This window comes from Geotrypetes seraphini, chromosome 2 (genome assembly GCF_902459505.1).
Source record: "Geotrypetes seraphini chromosome 2, aGeoSer1.1, whole genome shotgun sequence".
Taxonomy (NCBI): domain Eukaryota; kingdom Metazoa; phylum Chordata; class Amphibia; order Gymnophiona; family Dermophiidae; genus Geotrypetes; species Geotrypetes seraphini.
The window spans coordinates 20,932,857-20,955,467 of NC_047085.1; the positions used below are offsets into that span (position 1 = coordinate 20,932,857).

General features: G+C 48.4%; 1 protein-coding gene across 1 annotated transcript in view; it reads left to right on the top strand.

Moving 5' to 3' along the window:
• The window catches only part of LOC117353577 (serine/threonine-protein phosphatase 6 regulatory ankyrin repeat subunit A-like), a 182,252-nt gene extending 160,532 nt beyond the window's left edge, over window positions 1–21,720 (top strand). Inside the window, exons 23-28 of the mRNA XM_033929680.1 lie at window positions 1,793–1,900; window positions 7,215–7,412; window positions 12,511–12,717; window positions 14,106–15,477; window positions 20,432–20,584; window positions 21,542–21,720. Coding sequence (XP_033785571.1) covers window positions 1,793–1,900; window positions 7,215–7,412; window positions 12,511–12,717; window positions 14,106–15,477; window positions 20,432–20,584; window positions 21,542–21,720 — 2,217 coding nt within the window. The remainder of the gene's footprint in view (window positions 1–1,792; window positions 1,901–7,214; window positions 7,413–12,510; window positions 12,718–14,105; window positions 15,478–20,431; window positions 20,585–21,541) is intronic.
• The last annotated feature ends 891 nt before the right edge of the window (window positions 21,721–22,611 follow it).

Consider the following 22,611-nt stretch of genomic DNA (forward strand, 5'->3'; position numbering starts at 1 on the left):
TCAAAGTGAGTAAATAAAACTCAACACAACACAAGCGAGCAACCTGAGCGACCCCCACACAAACCCTGCCAGCCGAACCCCCTCAGAAAGCACGCACACAATCACAACGAAATCAAAAACCATGCCAAAAGGTGAAGAACATATCCAAAAATAAACAATACTTATCCAAAACTGTCACACCGACGGAAAAACCGCGCCAGGAGGAAAGGTTCAACCGTGCTGGTTTCGGGAGGAGCCCTTCTTCAGGAACCTGGCCTCCAACAGAACACGAGCAGAGAGGACGGCTGGAGGGCGGCTGATGGGAATCAGGAGTGTCTTGTTGTTGTTGTATCGTATTGTTCGTCGACATTTTGCGATTCCTTATTTTGTGCAGCTTATTTGTATCTTGCCTTGTTAACATTTCCTGTTCTTGCTGTATATTAAAATCAATAAAATCTTTGAACTGAAAAACGTTGTTTAAAGGGCGCGTTTTTACAGAACTTGGGTGCTTACTGGCGCCTGAAATTCGGCACCGGTTAGAGAACCTGGGCCTGAGTGACTAAGTTTTGTGGGCAAATTGGACCACATAAATAGTAGTCTTGTGTTTGGCCATTGTAACTTAACTGGTTGACTATTGACATAGCTAGTTAACTTTTTAGAAACCAAAAAAAAACCCTCTGATATTCGATGTCATTCACCGAAAATGGCCCGGCATTGAATATCCAAGGTCAGCATTAACCACCATCCTCCTCCCTTTCGACCAAACCAACCCCAACACAACGAGCAAAATACACACTGCACTAGAAACAGTGTCAAAATGGATGGGAGACCACAAATTAAAGCTGAATCAAGACAAAACCAAATTCTTACTTCTAGAAAAAACCAAAACCCCAACCATACCAAGCCTAGATAATAGACTCCATCACATACCCCATGCAACCCAATCTAAAACTGTTGGGAATAATGATAGACAAAGGCTGCACCATGCAACTTCAAATTAGCAAAACAATCTAGAAGGCATTCGCAACCATGCGCAACCTAAGGCAAATCCGAAAATACTTCAACAATTAAAAATTCAAACTCTTGGTACAAGCGTTAAGACTAGGACTCCTGGCCTACTGTAACATCCTATACCTGTCATGCCCAACCAACATGCTAAAACAATTACAAACAGTCTAAAATACAGCTCTTAGACTGATTTACTTGCTGAAAAAATATGACCACATTACCACTTTCCGAGATTTACACCGGCTCCCAGTGCAAGCATGCATACAATACAAATTCTACTGCACCCTATTCAAAGCCCTAAATGGAAACGGACCAAGCTATCTGAGCAACCGCCTAATCAGGAAAAACACATCCAGACTAAGGAGAACTCATGCACACTTTACCCACCCCCCAATCAAAGATATACAAAGCAAAAAAATATACAATGGACTATTAGCCACCAGAGCAGCGAAACTAGACCGCAACCTCTCCAATCTGCTGACTATGATGCACAAGTACAAAACATTCAGGAAAGAACTTAAAACTTTTCTATTCAAAAAATTTGTCAATTGATCTAACTAAACCTGATCGACCCTCCACAGAGCCCGACACATACTACATCTATTAACCATGCATTCTCCCTGAAAATGCCCAGGCCAACTCTTGTTGTAAACCGCCTAGAACTGAAAGGTATTGGCGGGATAGAAGACAACAGGGTAATGTAATGTAATCTATCTGAGCTACTTCCCGACAGCTGAATATCGGGCCCCGTGAATCACTACACATGCCAGCAAATGCATTTTTGTGATTTTCTGTTTATTTATAGTCAGGTTACACTCCCCTACATTTGGCTGCACAGTCAGGACACGAGAACCTAGTCCGACTTCTACTGAACTACCCAGGGGTCCAGGTAGATATGTCAACCAATTTGCAGGTAAGAGAGAGGCAAAATAATTCACAATAATTTATGACTAAATTCTCTACAAATGTAAAATGTCATGTTACCCATGTTATGCACTTCCCTATGGGCACTCGCACACCAGGGACGTAACCATGGATGTGCCTTGCCAACTCAGTTTGGGGTCAAGCCCATCCACCCAGCAGCTACAGGCCACCACCGGCAGGTCCTACATGCTGCCGGTGGCTGACCCAGAAGTCTTTCCTCTGACACAAAATGCAAATGTGTTAGAGGGAAGGATTTTGGGTCATCTGCCAGCAGTGTGTAGAAACCGCTGCTGGCGATCTAAAAAGATAAGCGGTTTGGAGGGTGGGAAGGGTGGGAGAGAGAGAGTCTGCGGCACAGGTTGGAGGGGATGGGAAGGGAGGGAGAGAAAGAATCTGTTGTACAGGCTGAGGGGTGGGAAGGGAGAGAGAGAGTCTGCTGCATGGGCTGAAGGGGGTGGGGAGGGAGAGAAAGAATGTGCTGCATGGGCTGGAGGAAGTGGGAAAGGAGGGAGAGAAAGAATCTGTTGTACGGGCTATAGGGTGGGAAGGGAGGGAGAGAAAGAATCTGCTGCATGGGGTGGGAAGGGAGGGAGAGAAATAATCTGTTGCAAGGATTGAGGAGTGGAAAGGGAAGGAAAGAGAGAGTCGGCTGTGCAGGATGGGGGGAGGGAGGGAAAGAGAGTGATGTCCACCCGCTGTGGGCTTAGGCCCACCTAAAATTAGCTGTCTGGCTACGCCACTGTCCCACAGAAATTTAATCTAGAATAGATATGATACTCAATGGGATTGCATATCTGGCACACAGAGGTACATAGGGAGATGGGGATGCTCATGAACCTGTGAATTCCCCCAAAACAAAAGCCACAGCAGCAAGATTCCTGGTTCCCATGGTATCATTTTTTTTCTTTTGAATCATGTAAAGGAGAGAGCAGAGATGTGGAAAAATCAAAGCCCATTAAGTCTGCCTTAAAAAATTATCTATCTATATTCATTCCCTCCCCCCTCCCTAATATTCAGCAGTACTTAGTCGGCTAAGAACAGCTTCCAGCTGGCTAAGTACCACTTAGCCAGCTATCCATCAATATTCAGTGGGAGATAGCTGACTATTTCCCACTGACTATCCGGTTCCTCAGATTGGCTGGTGACCAGCTATGTCACGTGACATAGCCGGTCACCACCAATATTCCACAGCTGCCAGCTAAGGCTAGCAGCTATATGGACCCCCCCCCCCCCCCCTATAAAGCAGGTCTTATCTTTTGCCTTATCCAGCTGCTGAATATGGCTTGGCAAGCTAAATCCAAGGTGGTGAACTTTGACCCGGATATTCAATGCCGTGGACACCGTGTTTCAAAACCAACTATACAAAGCTTGTTTTATACATAAATGTCAAAACCTAACCAATTTCAATAAAATTTGGGGTATTTCATCCTGAGTAAATTTATAAAAAGTTACACTCATGCTGGCCACCTCACCTAAACATTACCACCACCTAGTGGGCATTGCCAAGATAAGCGCAGATGCCATTTTGCTTTAAACATAAACAGTTACCAGTGACATAGCAAGGGTGAGCATCGGCTGGGGCGGTGGCGCCCCTCCCCCCTCTTCCCCGCCTCCCCCCCCCCAAGCAAACGCCCTCTTCCCTGTCCCTGTACCTTTTTAACTTCTCCGGCGTGAGCAGCATGCCCACGTCGGTGTCGGCTCGCCCTTTGATGTCACTTCCTAGGCGCGGGTCCCGGAAGTGATATTAGAGAGAATGCCGATGCCTCGCATCGGTGAAATAAAAAAGGTACAGGGGAAGGCAAGGGACATGCACGCGCAGCAAGGAGAGGAGGAGGGCTGCTGCACCCTTAGGAAGACTGCGCCTGGGGTGGACCGCCCCTCCTCCCTCCCACGTCCCCCTTATTACACCACTGACAGTTACCATGGTTTTCAATCTGGAGATTCTGAATCTTATTAAGAACATAAGAATAGCCTTACTGGGTCAGACCAATGGTCCATCAAGCCCAGCAGCCCGTTCTCACGGTGGCCAATCCAGGTCTCTAGTACCTGGCCCAAACCCAAAGAGTAGCAACATTCCATAAAGCATCACAAGGAGTAGCAACATTCCATGCTACCGATCCAGGGCAAGCAGTGGCAACCCCATGTCTTTCTCAATAACATACTATGGACTTTTCCTCCAGGAACTTGTCCAAACCTTTCTTAAAACCAGCTACGCTATCCGCTCTTACCACATCCTCTGGCATTGCGTTCCAGAACTTAACTATTCTCTGAGTGAAAAAAAATTTCCGCCTATTGGTTTTAAAAGTATTTCCCTGTAACTTCATCGAGTGTCCCCTAGTCTTTGTCATTTTTGACGGAGTGAAAAATCGATCCACTTGTACCCATTCTACTCCACTCAGGATTTTGTAGACTTCAGTCGTATCTCCCCTCAGCTATATCTTTTCCAAGCTGAAGAGCCCTAACCTTTTTAGTCTTTCCTCATACGAGAGGAGTTCCGTCCCCTTTACCATCTTGGTCGCTCTTTTTTGAACCTTTTCTAGCGCCACTATATCTTTCTTGAGATAAGGAGGCCAGAATTGAACGCAATACGCTAGATGAGGTTGCACCATGGAGCAATACAGGGGCATTATGACATTCTTAGTCTGTTAACCATCCCTTTTTAAATAATTCCTAGCATCCTATTTGCTTTTTTGGCCGCCGCCGCACATTGGGCGGAAGATTTCATCATATTGTCTACAATGACACCCAGATCCTTTTCTGGAGAAAGATTATAGTTCTTATAGACTGGTGCAAAAATTTTCAGAAAAAAGGTAGAAGAGCGAAAGTGTAGAATAAGTTTTGAAGAAATTGTGAGAAACGTGCTCATGATCGCAAGCCAGGAAGTGGCAGGGCCCTATTTAAAAAACACATTGCGACAGTTGAATAACTTGTGCTGAGTCAATATATTTGTGAGCAACATTGCCGAAGGGGTTAGAAGGCAAGGTTTGCCTTTTTGTGGATGATTCCAAGATTTGGAACAGAGTGGACACCCCGGAGGGAGTGGAAAACACGAAAAAGGATCTGCAAAAGTTAGAAGAATGGGCTGTTTGGCAACTAAAATTCAATGCAAAGAAGTGCGGAGTAATGCAGAGAGGTGAGAGGCTGATATGAACGGATGAAGAGAGGGACCATAGGGTAATAGAGTCTGAGGATCTGAAGGCGACAAAATAGTGTGACAAGGCGGTGGCTGTAGCTGGAAGGATGCTGGGCTATATAGAAAGAGGCATAGCCGGCAGAGGATTGCTCCTGTACATAGGGTTACCAGATTTTCCAAATGGAAAATCCGGACCCCCCAGGCCCACCCAGGCCCGCCCCCAGGCCCACCCAGCTCCGCCTCATTATGCCTAGCCCCACCCCCGCTGCCTACTCTTGTCGGGCAGGAAGGCATCGGTGCATGTGCGGATGTCCTCCTGCCTGACAGCGATTTGTTAGAAGCTTTCCAAAACCCAAAGTGCCGGGTTTTGAAAAGCCGCCGGACCCCCAGCCATGTCCTCAAAAGGAAGACTTGTCCGGGGAAATGTCCACGCTTTGGCGTGGACACTCGTGGCTATGAAGTCCAGGGCCGAGTGACCCCCAAGTCTGCACAATCAACTCGAAGGCTGCAGGACCAAGACACCACTCTCCGAGATCTAGCACGTGACGACTGAGGAAGTCTGCTTGGACATTCTCCACTCCCGCTATTTGAGAAGCCAAAATGTCCAGAAGATGAGTCTCTGCCCAAACCATGAGCAGAGTTGCCTACTGTGCCACCAGATGACTCCTGGTTCCCCCCTGACGATTGACATAGGCCACCTCCATGGCACTGTCCGGAGAACCCGAACAGACTTGCTCATCAACAGCAGCTGGAAAGCTAGCAATGCCAGTCGGATGGCTCTGCTCTCCAAAACACTGATCGACCAAGATGCCTTGTCCGGCGACCGAGACATTGAGCTCCCGAAGCGAGGAGACTGGCGTCCGTGATAGGCGTCTGTTTCGATTATGGATCCCATAGCGCATATGTTACCTGGATTTACCATGGAAAAACTGAAGGCAGGAATTTTCAATGGTCCACAGATCAGACAACTTATAAATGACCCACATTTCATAGCATCAGTGAATGAGTTCGAATCATGTACCAGGTCTTCATTTGTTCAAACTTTCTTGGCAACCAGAAGTCAGACAACTACACACAAGTTGTAGAGGATATGCTCTTTCATTTCAACAAGCTTGGCTGCACAGTCACTTAGATCGCTGTCCAGAGAACCTCAGTGACTTCAGCGAAGAGCAAGGTGAAAGATTTCGCCAAGAGAAAAACAATAGAAGCCAAATACCAAGGAAGATGGGATGCGCAAATGATGGCAGACTATTGTTAGACTCTTATGCGGGATTGTCCTGGCAGATCCCACTCTCGGAAGTCTTACAAAAGGAGCTTCTTGTGTGTCGAATGACTGGAAAGTTTGTATCATAAACTTGTGCTTTTGGTATGAAATAAGTACATTTTCATGTTGTACACTTTTTTCCATTTTTAATGTTTCCTTCATGCTTAAAAGATAGTCATTTAAACACTACATTACAATATCCTGATTTTTTAATTGGGTGAGCAGAGTGAAGAGCCGTATATGGCACATGTTCTGTATCTCAAAAACTAGGGCTGATAGGAGAAAACTGGCGCCATTTCTGGAATCAGCAGGTCAAATATACCCATTTGAGGCACCAAAATGAGTATTGGTCAGTGTAATCCTTCCAGTGGGTGGCGCTGTTTCACCACCACATTTTCAATTGTGAGGGGCAGGCAAGCTCTGCAGGGAACTCTAGTGATTTAAAACGCGATATTGAAGCATCTGCCCCCCATTGGCAGCAATAGAGTTTGAGGGCTGCCGCCTAGCTTAGAGGGAACAGTGACTGGATGATATATCCTAATTTTATTGAAATTCATCATGTTGCCTGAGTTATACAGAAAACAAACTTTGTATACTTTTTTTTTTTTTTTTTAAATACTAGTGTATTGCTCTGGTAGGTAGGGATACCAGACGTCTGGATTTCCCCCGATATGTCCATGTGTGGACTTCCTCCCTGCCCGACTAGAGCAGGCAGCGAGTGATGGGGCTAGGCTTGGGCTGGGGGAGGGATTAGGGCGTTACAGGACGGAGATGGGCAGAACTGGGCGGGCCTGGGGGGCCGTGTCTAGGGGTCCAGATTTCCCGATTGGAAAATCCGGCAACCCTACTGGTAGGCCATATGTTGATTTTGTTTTTAAGGTAAACACTGATATGCTTGCATCTTAGGGTTCAACTCCTCTCCACCTTGCAGCACACAATGGTCACACGGTGGTCATTGGGCTCCTCCTAAGCAAATCAACCTCCCAGCTGCACCTGAAAGACAAGCGGGGTCAGACCTGCCTCCACCTGGCTGCGGCCAATGGTCATATTGAAACAATCAGAACACTTCTAGGGCATGGAGCTGAGATTAATGTCACGGACAAGGTATAGTACCTTTATTCTATTCTGCGATTTCTATTCTTCCTGTGTCCATTGGATTAAAGGAAAAAAGAGATCCCTAACATACCCCCCACCTCCTTCTATTCTCCCGTACCTCCTTAACATTCCTGGTGCGTACGGCAACCCCCCCAATCTGCTGTCACGCCAGGTCGGTGCGCTGAATGCTTTGTACTGCTCCAGATACTCATAGAGGTCCTATGAGCGTCAGGAGCAGCGCAGAGCATTCAGTGCACCGGGCTGCGCTAATTAACGCTTTAACGGTGTTGTAAAAGGGGTGGATATTTCAAGATAATTACACAAATAAAAACGTGTAAGTTCCCTTCTGACCTAAGGTGCCCAAAGTAGGCAGCAGGGAAATGTCCATTCTCAAAACAAAAGTCCAAAATGTGTGTGTGGGTTGGGTGATTTTTTCCCCCAAAAAAATAGCCTATCTGTACGTTCATCTAGTCCAGTGGTCTCAAACTCAGCTCGCCAGGTACTATTTTGAGGCCCTCGGTATGTTTATCATAATCACAAAGATTTCTTGATCATCTGTCTCTTTAGCTATAAATTACAATATTATTATTAAGACTTAGCCAAAAAGATTTATAAACTATAAAGAGTTTTACCTCATGCAAACTTGAAATTTATTTAATAAGACATTAACTATTTTTTCTGAGGCCCTCCGAGTACCTACAAATCCCAAAATGTGGCCCTGCAAAAGGTTTGAGTTTGAGACCACTGGGCTAGTCCATCTAGTCTGCGCAATAATTGCCAAGACCGCCACTAAAGTCTAACTTTAAGCCCTATTCTAAAAAAAATTTTAAAAATCACCCAAGTCTCAAACACCCACATCAAGTCCTTTTAGGTGTGGGAGGGACCAGTCCTTCGTCTAAAAGCACGATTCTCAAACCGGCGTCTGTCATAAGCACTGATTAGAGAATTGTGTAATTTCTTATGAAATGAAGGAACGGTTAAGTTGCAAATAATCCTCGTGAGTGTTGTAACATCTACATGTCAGATAGAGTCCGGAAGTCATCGGAGTTAAAAATACTGAAAATTGTCACTGTAATTCTAAGGTCGCGATTAATCATCGGCCCAAAAAAACTCCACTTCAAAACTCACATGTATAAGCAGTGATTTGAACAAACTTTCTCCCTCTTTTATGAAGACATACCAACGCTGAGTGTCGGAGCAGTTACCGCCACTGCTGGCGCTAAAACCCGTGCTATGCCTTCGTAAAAGAGGGAGTTTGGGAATAATGTGCCATAAAATCTTTCAAAAAGCTCTAAAAAAACAAACAAAAAAATCACAACACGGGAAAGGTTATTAACACCAAAATGCAAGGAAACTCCACAAGACTAGCCTTAGCATCAAATCAAACTGTCCTTAATTGCAGCAAAACTTAAAATTTTTTTTTTAAAACGCCAAAACTGCAAGTTAATCCAATTTAGCTTGGTTTGATATAAAAATTTCGGTATACAAGCTCAATTCCAGTCACGGCGTCTTCTTACGCTAACAAGCCGCAACTCCAACTCGAGCTCAGGATAACCGCTCCCATCCAGTCTTGGCGTCCTGACATCCTGGCACAACATCCTTTCTCCAACGAACTGATCTCCCACACAAGGCTCCCTGACAGGCGTCCCCTGTTTCACCAAGTTTCAAGTTTAATTAATTTTAATATACCGACCATCGACGAGCACCTGGCCGGTTTACGATGCTAAAAATGAAAGGTTAAAATAAATTTTTGTAGGGGGTGGGGAAATGTGATCATTAAAAAGACAAATTACAAATACAAACATTAGCTTGAGGGGAAAGGGGGAGGGGAAAGTTAATAATTACATCATTAAAAATAAATTAATTAAAGGGAAAAGGGGGGGAGGATAAAACACCAGGAATGGGGATCGCTTCTTAAAAGCGTTTTGTGTATATTTTAGCAGGCTGTTGGAAAGGAAATATTTAGATGCTATGCTATGCGTCTTGGAATAAGAACGTTTTTTAGTTTAGTCTTGAATTTGTTGAGTGAATTTTCAGGGCGGAGTTGAGGTGGCATGGCGTTCCATAAAGTTAGTTTTTCTAGTGTAGTAGAATTCGTAAATTGTGAACAGCCAATCTAAGGCAGTGTTTTTCAACCTTTTTACACCTATGGACCTGCAGAAATAAAAGAATTATTCTGTGGACCTGCATCGGTCTGTGGACCAGCGGTTGAAGAACACTGGGCTAAGTCATGGGCCAGACCCCGCCCATCTCTACCCAATCTCCACCCCAGACCCCGCCCCCATAATAGTACTAATTGTAACACTATTTTTTCCATTCATTTTTCAGATACACAATATAATCTTATTAACAACACATAATGGTTAACCACAAAATTAAACTACACAAAGCACACTGACAGCAGATGTAAATTCTCAAAATTTACATTATTCAGTCACTAAATTCAAAAATAAAATCATTCCCCCCTACCTTTGTTGTCTCCCTCCCTCTATGCTAGGCCTTACCTTCTGACCTGCTCCCGCCTGGCCATTTTATGCCGCCCCCCGGTGTTATCTTCAGGCCGGCTCCCTCTTCCTCACTGACGCAGTGCACAAAGCTGCGGGCAGCGGCTCCTTGCGCGTCCTGTGCCTCATCTGGAAGCCTTCCCTCTGACGTTGCAACTAGAGAATGACATGGGGAGCGATCCCCGCAGGGAGCTGCGGCGTGGCTGCGGTTTGGCTGCGGGTTATGGAGACTCCAAAGCCAAATCGCCGCAGACACGGGGACAAAAGTTTTCACCGCCCGCAAAAACGGTGAAAAGATTTGTCCCCGCAGGCCAATGTACCCCCTTCTAGGAACCGCTATTTACCTGTATTTCACCGTGTTCGTGACCGGGTGTTTGATGTCTCCGCCATGTTGTCTGTCTCCTCCAACTCTCGATCCAACTTGCACGTTGCCGCATTGACTCCGCCCCCCAATATACTGGCTCCTCATTTGTCAGATCAACCCTTCCTGCCAATAGAACCCGCCCCCCCTCCGACGATCGCCGGCAGGAAGGTGCTCAGCCCTTCATGCCGACAGAACCAGCCCTCCCCAACGATCGCGGCAGGAGGGTACCCATCCCCTCCTGCCTACCCCAACAGCCCCCCCCCGACGATCGCAGCAGGAGGATATCCAACCCCTCCTGCCAGCTCCCCAACAGCCCCCCTATGATCACTGGTAGGAGGGTGCCCAACCCCTCCTGCCGGCCTCCCCAACGGCCCCCTATATCGCCAATAGGAGGGTGCCCAACCCCTCCTGCCGGACCCTCCCCCAACAAACCCCGCCATCCCGAAACACCACCCTTAGTCTTACTTTCCAAGTTGGACCGGACAGCTCCTCGCTCGTCTGGCCAGCAGGCCTGCCTCCGTCCAAATGAGGCGTGCCCGCCCCTCCCCTCCCCTGCCTAACCCACAGGATCCTAGGGCCTGATTGGCCCAAGCACCTAAGGCCCCTCCTATAGCGGGAGTGGCTTTAGGTGCCTAGACCAATCAGGCCCTAGGATCCTGTGGGTTGGGCAGGGTAGGGGCGGGCCCGCCTCATTTGGACGGAGGCAGGCCTGCTGGTCAGACGAGCGAGGAGCTGTCCGGTCCAACTTGGAAAGTAAGACTAAGGGGGTTCCGGGGTGGGAGGGTTCGTTGGGGGGGGTCCAGCAGGAGGGGTTGGGTACCCTCCTGCCGGCGATCTTAGGGGAGGCCATTGGGAGGACCGGCAGGAGGGGTTGGGTACCCTTCTGCTGCGATTGTCGGGAGGGCCGTTGGGGGGGGTCTACAGGAGGGGTTGGGTGCCCTCCTGCCGTGATCGCTGGGGGGAGGGGAGACTTGCAGCCGTAGCCGCGGTCACTATGCTAATCACGGCAGGGAGATCTTTGCCGCGATTAGGTACAGCGGCCGCGTCTACTTACCATGTAGGCTAACATTGTAAGCATTAAAATGACATGTCGTGTTTGTTTTTGTATAGTTATTAACTAATATTTAACTAAGTTTTAAAGTTTTAAAGAATGTTTCCTTTATACGTAAATAAAGAAAAGTATTTAAAATCGTACCCGTTTGAGGTTTTTATGTATGCAGCGGTGGCGGTGACGGGGCGGTGAATGGGGTTGCAGTGGCGGTGACAGGGCGGTGAAGGGAATGGCGGTGACGGGGCGGTGCAGAGGATGGTGAGACGGGGACGGGGCGGTGACGGGGACCAATTTTTTCACTGTGTCATTCTCTAGTTGCAACGTCAGAGAGAAGGCTTCCATTTCAGGCGCAGGATGCCCGTAGGAGCCACTGCCCGTAAGCTTCGTGCACTGAATCAGTGAGGAAGAGGGAGCTGGTTCGAAGATAACACTGCATCGATCGCACCGTGGACCAGTGGTTGAAGAACACTGTTTTGGGCCTGATACACACGCTGGCCCTGTGGACCGGCAGGAAATTTCTGTGGACCGGAACCGGTCCACAGACCGGTGGTTGAAGAACAATGATCTAAGGGTCTGGGAAGGGCAAAAAGGGATGATGAGTTTATCAAGAAAAGATGGGAGACGCGAAAGTCAAGCACATCTTCAGGGGGAAAAAATAGAGAGAACACGAAATCAAATGCGGCTGTGTGGGAGATCAGTTCCTTGGAGAAAGACGGCTGTGCCACTGTCCCCGAGGCAGGCACTGTGCTGAAACACAGCCGCGTTGGGTCTTCTAAGAAAATTCTTGCATTTTTGACTTGGCACGCCTCCATTTTTTTGCCATCTCCACTTTATGTTGTCTTTGTGGATTTCTGCCAATGTTTTCTCTGTTTTGCTTCTATATTTTACCACTGTCTTGTCCGTGTACCTTCCTTTTTTCATGTATCAACTTTCCTTTCTTGATTGATTGACATGTAATTGTGGTTTGCACAAGCCCTGTTCAAATAACACAGACTAGTTTTGTTTGTGTCTAGTTTGCTTATGCTCTTGACAGTGGTGATCAGGTGTTCCATTCACGAGCCATTCAGAGGTTGAGTAAAGGAAGAAGGTTTCTGTGCTGAATGCACTGAGAGACCCGTAATAAGTAATAAAACCGTGCTTGACATTAAACCCGTCTTCTTTTTATTTCATGACCTTTAAACCGAGCAGAACGGGCGGAGCCCTTTGCACTTTGCCGCGCAGTTTGGCGTTTTGGACACCGTGCGATTCCTCATAGAGTGCGGTGCCTCGCCAACGCTGGAATGCAAAGAAGGGAGGATGCCCATCCAATACGCGGCCGGGGAAAACCACCAGGAAGTGATGAGCTTCTTGCTGAGGAAGAGCGACGACACCCTGAAACTCATCGAGGACAGAAAGGCAAGCGAGCGTTGGGCTGATGGAGGGGGGGTGGGGGGAGGGAAGTGACAGCGTCACACTATTTCATGAACGAACGTTTGCTTTCCAGGCGGGGGAAATGAACGCTGTGTTGAGCTCTCTCATTCCCTTAGCAGAATCTTATTACTCTTTTAGGAAGGTATTAAAAAACTAAATTATTTGAAAAATTGTGAAATTTGATGGATTTTTTAACCCTAACTGTTTGTATGCCTCACTGAATGTACAGCGTTCGTTTTCTGTAAACCGCTCAGAACGTATGGTAGGGCGGCATATAAGAATAAAGTTTATTATTATTGTTTATTATGCTCAAAATTTAACTGGTTGCTTGAGTTACTTATATGGAAGGAGTGACGTAGTGAGGGCGAGTGGCACGGGGTGTTGGCGCCCTTCCCCTGCCCTATTCTCCACCCCCTTCCCAACTCCTCCCCTGCCGCATGTGTGCTCCCCCTTCTCTTGTACCTTTTTAATTTCCCGGGCCGCGAGCAACAGAGTTTATAAGGCTGATCCTGCAGGGAAAATTAAAGAGGTACGAGGGAAGAGAAGGGGCACACGTGAGCGGGGGGAGCGGAGAGGAGGAGGGATGCCCACGCCCCTTACAAAGATTATGTCCGGGGCAGACCACCCACTGCACCCCACATACTATGCCACTGCATCGAAGGGTCAGGTCAGTGCAGAAATGAGTACAAGTGTAACCTTTTTTTCAACCGGGCCTAGTGACGTAGAAAGGGGGAGGGGCTGTGAGGGGCCGGCAGACCGCCCTGGGCGCCGTCTTGGTGAGGGCGCAGGCACCTATCCTCCTCTCTTCCCCCTCCTTCCCGCTTCCCTTCTCCCATACCTCTTTAACATTCCTGGCGCCAGCAGCAACCCCCCCAATCTGCTGTCACGCCAGCGTCGGTTCTTCCCCTGACGTCACTTCCTGGACGCGCACCTAGGAAGTGAAGTCGGAAGAAGAGCCGACGCCGGCTCGACAGCGGGTTGGGGGGTCGCCGCTCGCACCAGGAATGCTACGGAGGTGCGGGGGAAGGAAAGGGGTGCACACGTGGCAGGAGGGGCAGGAAAGGGGCGTGTGGAGGCGGGAGGCGGAGAAGAGGGTGGGGGAGGGTGCCCACACTCCGGGCGCCTCTCATCCTCGCTACGCCACTGATTGCATGAACAATAAATTCCAAGCTCCAAACTCAATCCATTGCATCCATTGAATCCGTGATGCCACTATGTAATCCAACTGAATTGATTATTTGGGAGGAGGGGGTCAGGCTACTTTGAACTGAAATTTTCCGTATATGTATCTTCTCAGTACTTGATTTGCGAGGACATTTTTTTATTTTTAACTATTTTGCTTTGTCTTTTATCTGTTGTGTTTGTTCTTGCAGTTTATTTTTGACCTTATGGCCTGCGGGAAGCTGAAAAACAACAGAGCCATCGAGGAGTTTGTCCTCCGTTCCGCCGCTCCCCTGGATGCAGCTGTCAAGCTCTCGCGAGCGTTCAGCTTCGCGGCTCTGAGAGAGAAAGAGCGAGCCACGGACCTCGTCCACGCTGCCAAATACAGCGAACGCATGGCCACGGATCTTCTCTCGGTGGCCTCCGGGAGCAAAAGTGCCGGCTGTCTTCTTCGTGCTCTGGACCACAGGGGCACGACTATGCTGGACTGTTTAATTGAATGTGAACAAAAGGATGCCGTGGCGCACCCAGCTGTGCAGAAGTACCTATCGGACATCTGGTATGGCAGCCTGCAGTGGGCACCATGGAAACTATCCCTCTTGTTTTTCTCCTTCTTGATGTTTCCTCTCGTGTGGCTGGTGTTCTCTTTACCGCTCAAGCACGGGTTCGACAAAATCCCAATTATGAAATTCATGACTCACTTGGCGTCCCATATCTTCCTGCTCGTCTTGTTCATTCTGACGATTGTTTACCCTCCACTGAGTCCTGTATACGAAGAGCGTATGACACCGTGCTGGAACGAATGGCTGCTCTTAGCTTGGCTCTCTGGAACTCTGGTCTCGGAATTCACCCACCGCGGAGAAAGGGCGGGCCTCGCCTGGATCCGTCTCTTTGTTCTAGGGTTCTCGGCTGTTGCCGTCTTCTGCCATTTGCTGGCTTTTCTGTTCACGGACACAGATCGCTTGCACTGCCTTTTCGCCAGAAACATGTTCCTGGGGGTTGCCATGACTCTATCCTTCGTGCAGTTCTTGGAGTTCCTCACCTTTCATCATCTGTTCGGGCCATGGGCTATTATCATCCGGGACCTCATAAAAGACCTGACTCGGTTTGCCGTCATCTTGGGCTTGTTCCACGTGGCCTTCACCATGCAGCTATCCGCAGTGTACCAGCCCGTCTACCCTGAGCCCACAATGAACCAGTCAATAGCCAATGAAAACGGAACAGCAAAGAACGATTCCACGACGCAAGACCCCGTTGACATCACTGTTGTCTTATTTTTCTCGCTCTTTGGCCTTATTGACCCCGAGTGCCTGCCTCCGCTCAACAGGACTCCCCATTTCACGTTTGTCATTGTCCGCTTTATCTTCGGAGTCTACTTGGTCGTGACCCTGATTGTGTTGATCAACCTGTTGATAGCAATGATGAGCGACACCTACCAGAGGATCCAAGCGCAGTCTGACACCGAGTGGAAATTTGGGAGAGCCACACTGATCAGAGACATGACGCGGAAGTCTGGAACGCCTTCCCCGTTCAACCTCTGTACCAATCTTTTCTATTACGTCAAAATGTTCTGCAAATACAAAGGTACACCCTACAAGTTTGCATACTCTAACCCCCCCTCCCTCTTTCACAAACCACGTTAGGCTTTTTTTATTGCCGCCCACAGCAGTGTTAGCTCTGACGCTCATAGAATTCCTTTGAGCTTCGGAGCTAATGCTGCCACAGCTGGAAATATAAAAACCTAACGCGACTTCGTAAAAGAGGGGGTTAAGTTTACAACTGGTGGATTTTCAACGTCAGTCTGGAGGACAGTTTTAAAGTTTCACAAAGGGCTCAGCTCAGCTACACAACACTTTCTCAGGTTCGTATTCTTATATATATATTCTGGTCTTAATTATTTGTGAACCGAGACCTTCAAATATGTTACTGGACATATTGAGGTGGAAGAAGTCATCTTTTTCCTTACAGGACCTACGGTAACAAGAGGGCATCCGTTGATTTCATGGTGATATTAGGAAGTATTTCTTCACTGAAAGGGTGGTCGATCATTGGAATGATCCTCCATTTCAGGTAGTTGAGGCCAGCAACGTGCTCGATTTTAAGAAAAGATGGGATAAACATGTGGGTTCACTTTGAGGAAGTGCTTAATGGGGAGGGTTCTTGAGTGGGCAGATTTGTTGGGCCGATGGCCCTTTTCTGCCGTCATATTCTATGTTTCTATGACCCGGTATATAAACCGAAGACTAGACTAGAAGCTAAAGCGCTGAGGTGTCCACACAGAAGTAACCCTGAAATGAGATCTTTGATTACCCTAGAAATGCATCTGTGTTGGTTCTTTTATTTTCTAGTCAAATCTGATTAAGATTTCTGTGTTCATGTTGGTTGCACAGTCAAAATAGCAGGTGAAAATTCAGAAGCTTTCATTCCACGCAGGCTTAATTAACAAAGGCCCCCTTTTACAAAGCCATGGTAAAGGTTTCTCTCGTGGGCCAGTGAGGCAAATGCTCTGATGCTCGTAGGAATTTTATGAGTGTCGGAACGTTCACCTGTGGTCGAAACTTCAACCGCTGCTATGTAAAAGCCAGCAAAAGCCTAATATATTAGTCAGTAGGAGACAAATTCTAGAAGAGGCGCCTACAGTTAGGTGCCTAGCTTAATTAGTAAATTGGCTTCGCCAAGCTCATAATTGAAAAAAATAAAAATGAATTGGGCGATATCAAGCCTAGCAACGCGTAACACCATAGTAGGCATGTTTAGGGGTGGCAGTGGCGTAGCGAGGGTGATCAGCGCCCGGGGAAATGGCGCCCCTCTCCTGCCCCTCCCCCCACCGCATGTGCACGCCCCTTCCCCGTACATTTTTTTTTTACTTTGGCGTGAGCAGCCACCGATTTGCTGCCCGCGTTGGCTTCGGCGCTCTCTCTGATGTCACCTCCTAGGCGTGGGTCCAGGAAGTGATGTCAGAGCGCTGATGCGGGCAGCAAGTTGGTGGCTGCTCGCGCCAAAGTTAAAATGGTACGGGGGAAGGGAAAGGGTACGCACAAGGCAGGGGGTGGAGTGGGAAGGGGGCAGACGGCCTAGGTGGACGGCCACCCTGCCCCCCCCTTACTACGCCACTGAGAGGTGGAGAGTGACTTAGGCACCACTTGGTATGACTCTCTAAAGCAGGGGTGCCCACACTTTATGGGCTTGCGAGCTACTTTTATAATGACTAAGTCAAAATGATCTACCAACAATAAAATTAAAAAAAAAAACACAAAGCACACTGAAAGGCAGAGAAAATGTTAATTATTCATATTCCGGGTTTTTTCAAAGAGGTCACGGCAGATGACTCTATGCAATGTCACCTCAGTAACAAAATACAAAAATAGACAAATACACCCCCTCCCTTTTTACTAAACCACAATAGTAGATTTTAGCACAGGGAGTTACGCTGAATGCCTCGTGCTGCTCTCAATGCTCATAGGCTCCCTGCGCTAAAAAACGCTATTGCGGTTTAGTAAAAGGGAGCCATAGTGCAAAATATAGACAGCAGATATAAATTCTCAAAACCGACACATTTTGATCACTAAATTGAAAATAAAATCATTTTTCCTACCTTTGCTGTTTGGTGATTTCATGAGTCTCTGGTTGCACTTTCTTCTTCTGACTGTGCATCCAATCTTTCTTCCTTTCTTTCAGCCTCCTGTATGTTTCCTCTCCTCCAGACCTCATTCTCTCCCCCAACTTTTTCTTTCTGTCTCCCTGTTCCCCCTTCTTTCTGTCTCCCTGTCTGCCCCCTTTCTTTCTTTCTCCGTGCCCTCCGCCAAGCCACTCGGTTTGCTGCCACCGCCATCGGGGAACAGCCCCCAAGCCACCGCCGTCCCAAGCTTTCCCTGCAGAAGCGTCACGCTGACCAGCATTCCGCTCCCTGACGTCAATTCTGACGTAGGAGAGGAAGTTCCGGGCCAACAAGGCATTTCTCCTCATTCCATCCAACCTGAGCCCCATCTCTCCTTGATCCAGCATTTCCCTTCTGTGTCTGTCAGAATTACCATTCCACCTATTTTCCAGCATCACCCTTCTTTGTGTCCATCTCACCTATATCCCTAATTCACCACTTTTTCAGAATCTTCATTTGTCTCTGTCCTTGTCTTTACCCCATGTTCACCATTTGCCCTTTCAATGTCTTTATCTCCCCTCCCCACACACTTTTTCAGCATTACTTCTATGTCTCTATTTCACCTCCTCTTCATGTCCCCTCTGTATCTCTATCCTTATTCAGTAGGTCCTGCTTACTCTTTCTCTTCTTTGTGTCACTATCTCCATTTTCAGCTTTCCCCCCTTTTCCTTTGTTACTGCACCCTGTAGCCAGAATCTTTCCACCCTCCCTCCACTCCGGCCCAGCCCAGTATGAAAGATTTCCTTTTGTTTCCCTCCCCTCTCTCTTTCTCTCTCTCTTCTCCTCCCTCACCCACGAGTCCTGCATCTGGCCCTCTCCCTTCTACCTGCACCTGGCCAAATCCCCCCTGCTCCGCGGCTCTCTTAAGCAACTCGTCAGCAGCGGTGATCAAGACAAGCTGCCGACATCGAGGCCTTCCCTCTACGAGTCCCGCCTTTGTGGAAAAAGGAAGTTGAAACAAGCGGGACTCGCAGAGGGTAGGCCCCGACGTCAGAAGCTTGTGTCAATCGCTGCTGCTGAGTTGCCGAAGAGAGCCGCGGAGCAGGGGGTGTGGCCGAAAGCAGGTAGAAGGGAGAGGGCTGCTGGAAGAGGTAGAAGTTCCGGAGTATGACACCGACCCGGGCCAGGATGATTTCTTTATCAGGCTGTTGCTGCTGCCGCCGCCACGCCCCCCACACCCCCCCCCCCCCTGAAATGACAAAAAAACAGCCTAATACCCGGCGTCGGCGTCTTTGACATTGGGGAGAGGAAGGCTGATAGGCCCGGTAGATCGGGACGGCAACACGAGTCTATCACAGAGCCCGGGATGGGCTCTGCGATCGACTCACGTTGCCTTCCTGAGCTACCGGTCGATTGCGATCGACGCGTTGGGCACCCCTGCTCTAAAGCGAGGGTCCCCAACTACCGGGTCATGGGCTGTGCTGATCCGAGCCGTAGAGAAATTTCTCTTTTATTTATATTCCAGGCAGTCGCTGGGCTCTGGACGGTTCCCTCCTCTCAGCCACGGTCGTGGCTTTGCGATGAGAAGTGCGGCTGAGAAGAGGCAGCCATGCAAACTAATTGACTGATACGATGTACAAAAAATAGCGATCACTTCCATCGACCCCAAAAAACGACAGGTCTGCTTTTTTTTTTTTTTCTATGGGCTCAGATGTGTATGTGTAACACCCCCACAGAATATCTGCCCATAAAAAAAAAATAAAAATGCCGCCATCCCCCCTCCCCCCCGATGATGGCCCTTTCCTGATGACCCGCTCCGGAACCAGAATGGAGGAAGGAGGGATTCCCAGTCCCACTCCTTCCTGCCACCGTCAACTCCCCCCACACCAGCCAAAATCAGCAGGAGGGATGCCCACTCCCTTCTGTCACTGCAAAAAAAAACCCTGCACTGACCTCCCCCCCACCCCCTCCCGGCAAGTCTGAACCTACCCCTCCCCTCCCCGCTCTCCTAAACAAAAAAATAAAAACAGAAGGAGGGATGTCCACTCCCTCTTGCCACCAGATTACTATAACTGCCTATCCAGTGCTGCTAATATCTGATCCACTTTGATCTCAGGTAATCTTTGGTATCTTGCACAGGTCACAGTTTCTTATAAAGTATTTCTCAACGAGAAAGGCAGGGCATTTTCATGACCAGTTAAAGAACTTGAGATTATATAGGCAACCACTATTAACTGCATTAGCCTGTTTGTCTACCTAGCCAGGGATGATCAGTATAGGCTTGTCCTCCAGAGGTGCCATAGAAGCACAGACATACTCTTGGCATGCTCTAAACCAGTGTCCCGCAAACTTTCTCAAGCCGTGGCACACTAAACATAGTGGCCGCGGCTTGAGGCATCCAGAAGTGCGCAGACATTGCCATGATGATCTCACACGCATGTGTGATGTCATCATGATGACATCCATACATGCACAAGAAGGCCCTCCAGACGGGCTCTGAGACACCAGTGGGGGGTGCAAACAGGAAAGAGGGCCAGAGAGAGGCTGATTGCCTGCAGGACATGCCTCTCACCTGTAGGCAGTCAGCCGATGCCTCTCCTCTCCTCTCCTCTACAGTGTGCCGTGGCACGCCTGAAATCTCAGGAGGCACACTAGAGAGGAGAGGAGAGGAGAGGCATCGGCTGACTGCCTACAGGTGAGAGGCATGTCCTGCAGGCAATCAGCCTCTCTCTGGCCCTCTTTCCTGTTGGCACCCTCCACTGGCGTCTCAGGGCCCATCTGGAGGGCCTTCTTGTGCATGTATGGATGTCTTCGTGATGACGTCACACATGCATCAATGTAGCACTATATCTTTGATAGAAATGCATTCCAAATATATTAGAAAATGGATTTACAATACAAGCGCATCTGATAACAGTAATAAACTGCATTTCTTTGTAGGTAAACTGTGCTCCAGCAGAGGACAGGATTTGACGAATGAGGAGGAGGATATGGATGGTGTCTCTGATACCCATTCTATCGACCTGATGGCTCACACATCAATGGGTTGGATTAGAGCCACTGCTAAGAGCTCAACACAGGTGTCACCGGAAGGTAAAGAAACTCAGGGCTAGTTGCACTAAAAATTGTCACTCCCGCCGGGTGGGGTTGCTGGTGGCCGATTCATTGAACGATTTTAAAATGGCAACTAATATACGATGGACTTTCCATGCAAATTAATTTTGCGGAGGTCGGCTGTAATCCCACCCCACCAATCACTGAAAAAGTGACTTTCACACATGTGCAGAGCTGGCAGGGGAAGCCCGAACAGCTGAGAGGCAGGGGAAGCCTTGAAGTAGCCTCCTGCCTCAGCTGTTCGGGGCAGGAAACCTTTTTCTTTTTTTAAAGGGCACAGATGTGCATTCTGTTATCCACAGACAATATCTGTCCCCATTAAAACAATTTTAAAAAGTTGTGCCGGCCCCCCTCCTAACCACAGCTGCTGCACATACCCCCCTAATGACAACTGAGGGTCCCCGATACCCCTGACAACAATGGCAATCCCCGTGACAGTGACACACCCAGAGAGACACGAGGGATGCCCACTCCCTCCTGCCTCTGCAACCCGCTATGCATCTGGGCCACCTGGACCCCCCCAACACTCCCCCCCCCCCCGACTCTCCTCTGGCTCTCCCCCACACTCATATCCCCCTCTACCACACCACCAGCAATACCCCAAAAGACAACCCTGGTGGGCTGGGGGGATCAGCCCAGAGCCTCTAGCTCAAGCATCCTCCCAGTCCCTCCCCGTACCTCGTTGTAGAAGCCAGCAAGAAGGATGCCCATTCCCTCTTGCCAGCAGGCTTGCCTCTTCAAAATGGCAGGCCTTTCCCTTCCCAATGCATCCTGGGATGCACCGGGGAGGGGGCCTAAGGCCCTGATTGGCCTGGATACCTTAAGCCCCTCCTATGGGAGGGGCCTTAGGTATTCAGGCCAATCAGAATGAGAAAAAAAAGGAAAAGTTCATATTTTGTTCCTAAGGAAATTAATTTTATCTGGGTCTCTTCACAGGTGGGTTCTTCCATGGACCTCGCCCACCTGGTCCAGTGCACATTGATGAGATCATTGACTGGCACACTGTGGTTCTACGTTACCTTTCTTTGAAAGGGCAAACAGACGGAACACTGTATGAGAAGAAACCTGCGCAGCCAGTGGAGGCCGCAACAAGGTTGCAGAACGGCAGCAACTAATGTTCACCCACAGAAGCAGTCCAGTTCTGTATAGGGCAAAGGGTATTAAAGACAAAGAGGCTCTTTTCCCAAGCGGCACTTGGACTGCGCTCAGGCGCCATGGGCTAATTATGGGCTCAGTGCGGGCCAACCATATGCTGAAAAGTACATTTTATATTTTTAGTGCTGGGGGAGTGTTTGGGGGGTGGAGAGCAGGTGTGCCCTGTGCTAATGGATTAGCACATGGTTATTAGCATGCGTTGACCAATTAGCACAGGAGCCTTTAATGGGGAAAAAGAAAACTCTGCCATTTTAGAGCCATGCAAAAAAGTGGCCTCATCCCACATTTAGCTCGGCTTTGTATAAAGGCCACTAGGCTTGTAGCACGACATTAGGAAACAGAGATAAGCTAATGATGAAGAGACTGAACAGGTATTGCTAAGGAAGACCTCTCTAGAAGAACAAGAGCTTCCATTGTCCCGCCGAGCAGTAAACAACCTTAAGTCTATTGTACACACCAAGTACTAGATGACATGGAAGCTTGAAGATAATATTCAACATCACTATTTTATTTGCAGTGCATCAGGTGGGTGGGAAAGAGCATAAAATCTGTTTTACTACTTGGGATCTAGCTAGGTACTTGCGACCTGGGTAGGCCACTGTTGGAAACAGGATACTGGGCTTGATGGATCTTTGGTCTGTCCCAGCATGGCAGCTCTTATGTTCTTATGTGAGCCAAGCATAAACCAATCAAGCCATTGTGACATCACTGATGAGGCTGGCTCTTAGGCATTGGTGGAATGAGGCATTATGACATCACAATCTCAGCTCTGGAATGTTGCTACTCTTTGGGTTTCTGCCAGGTACTTGGGACCTGGGTTGGCCACTGTTGGAAGCTTGATGAACCTTCGG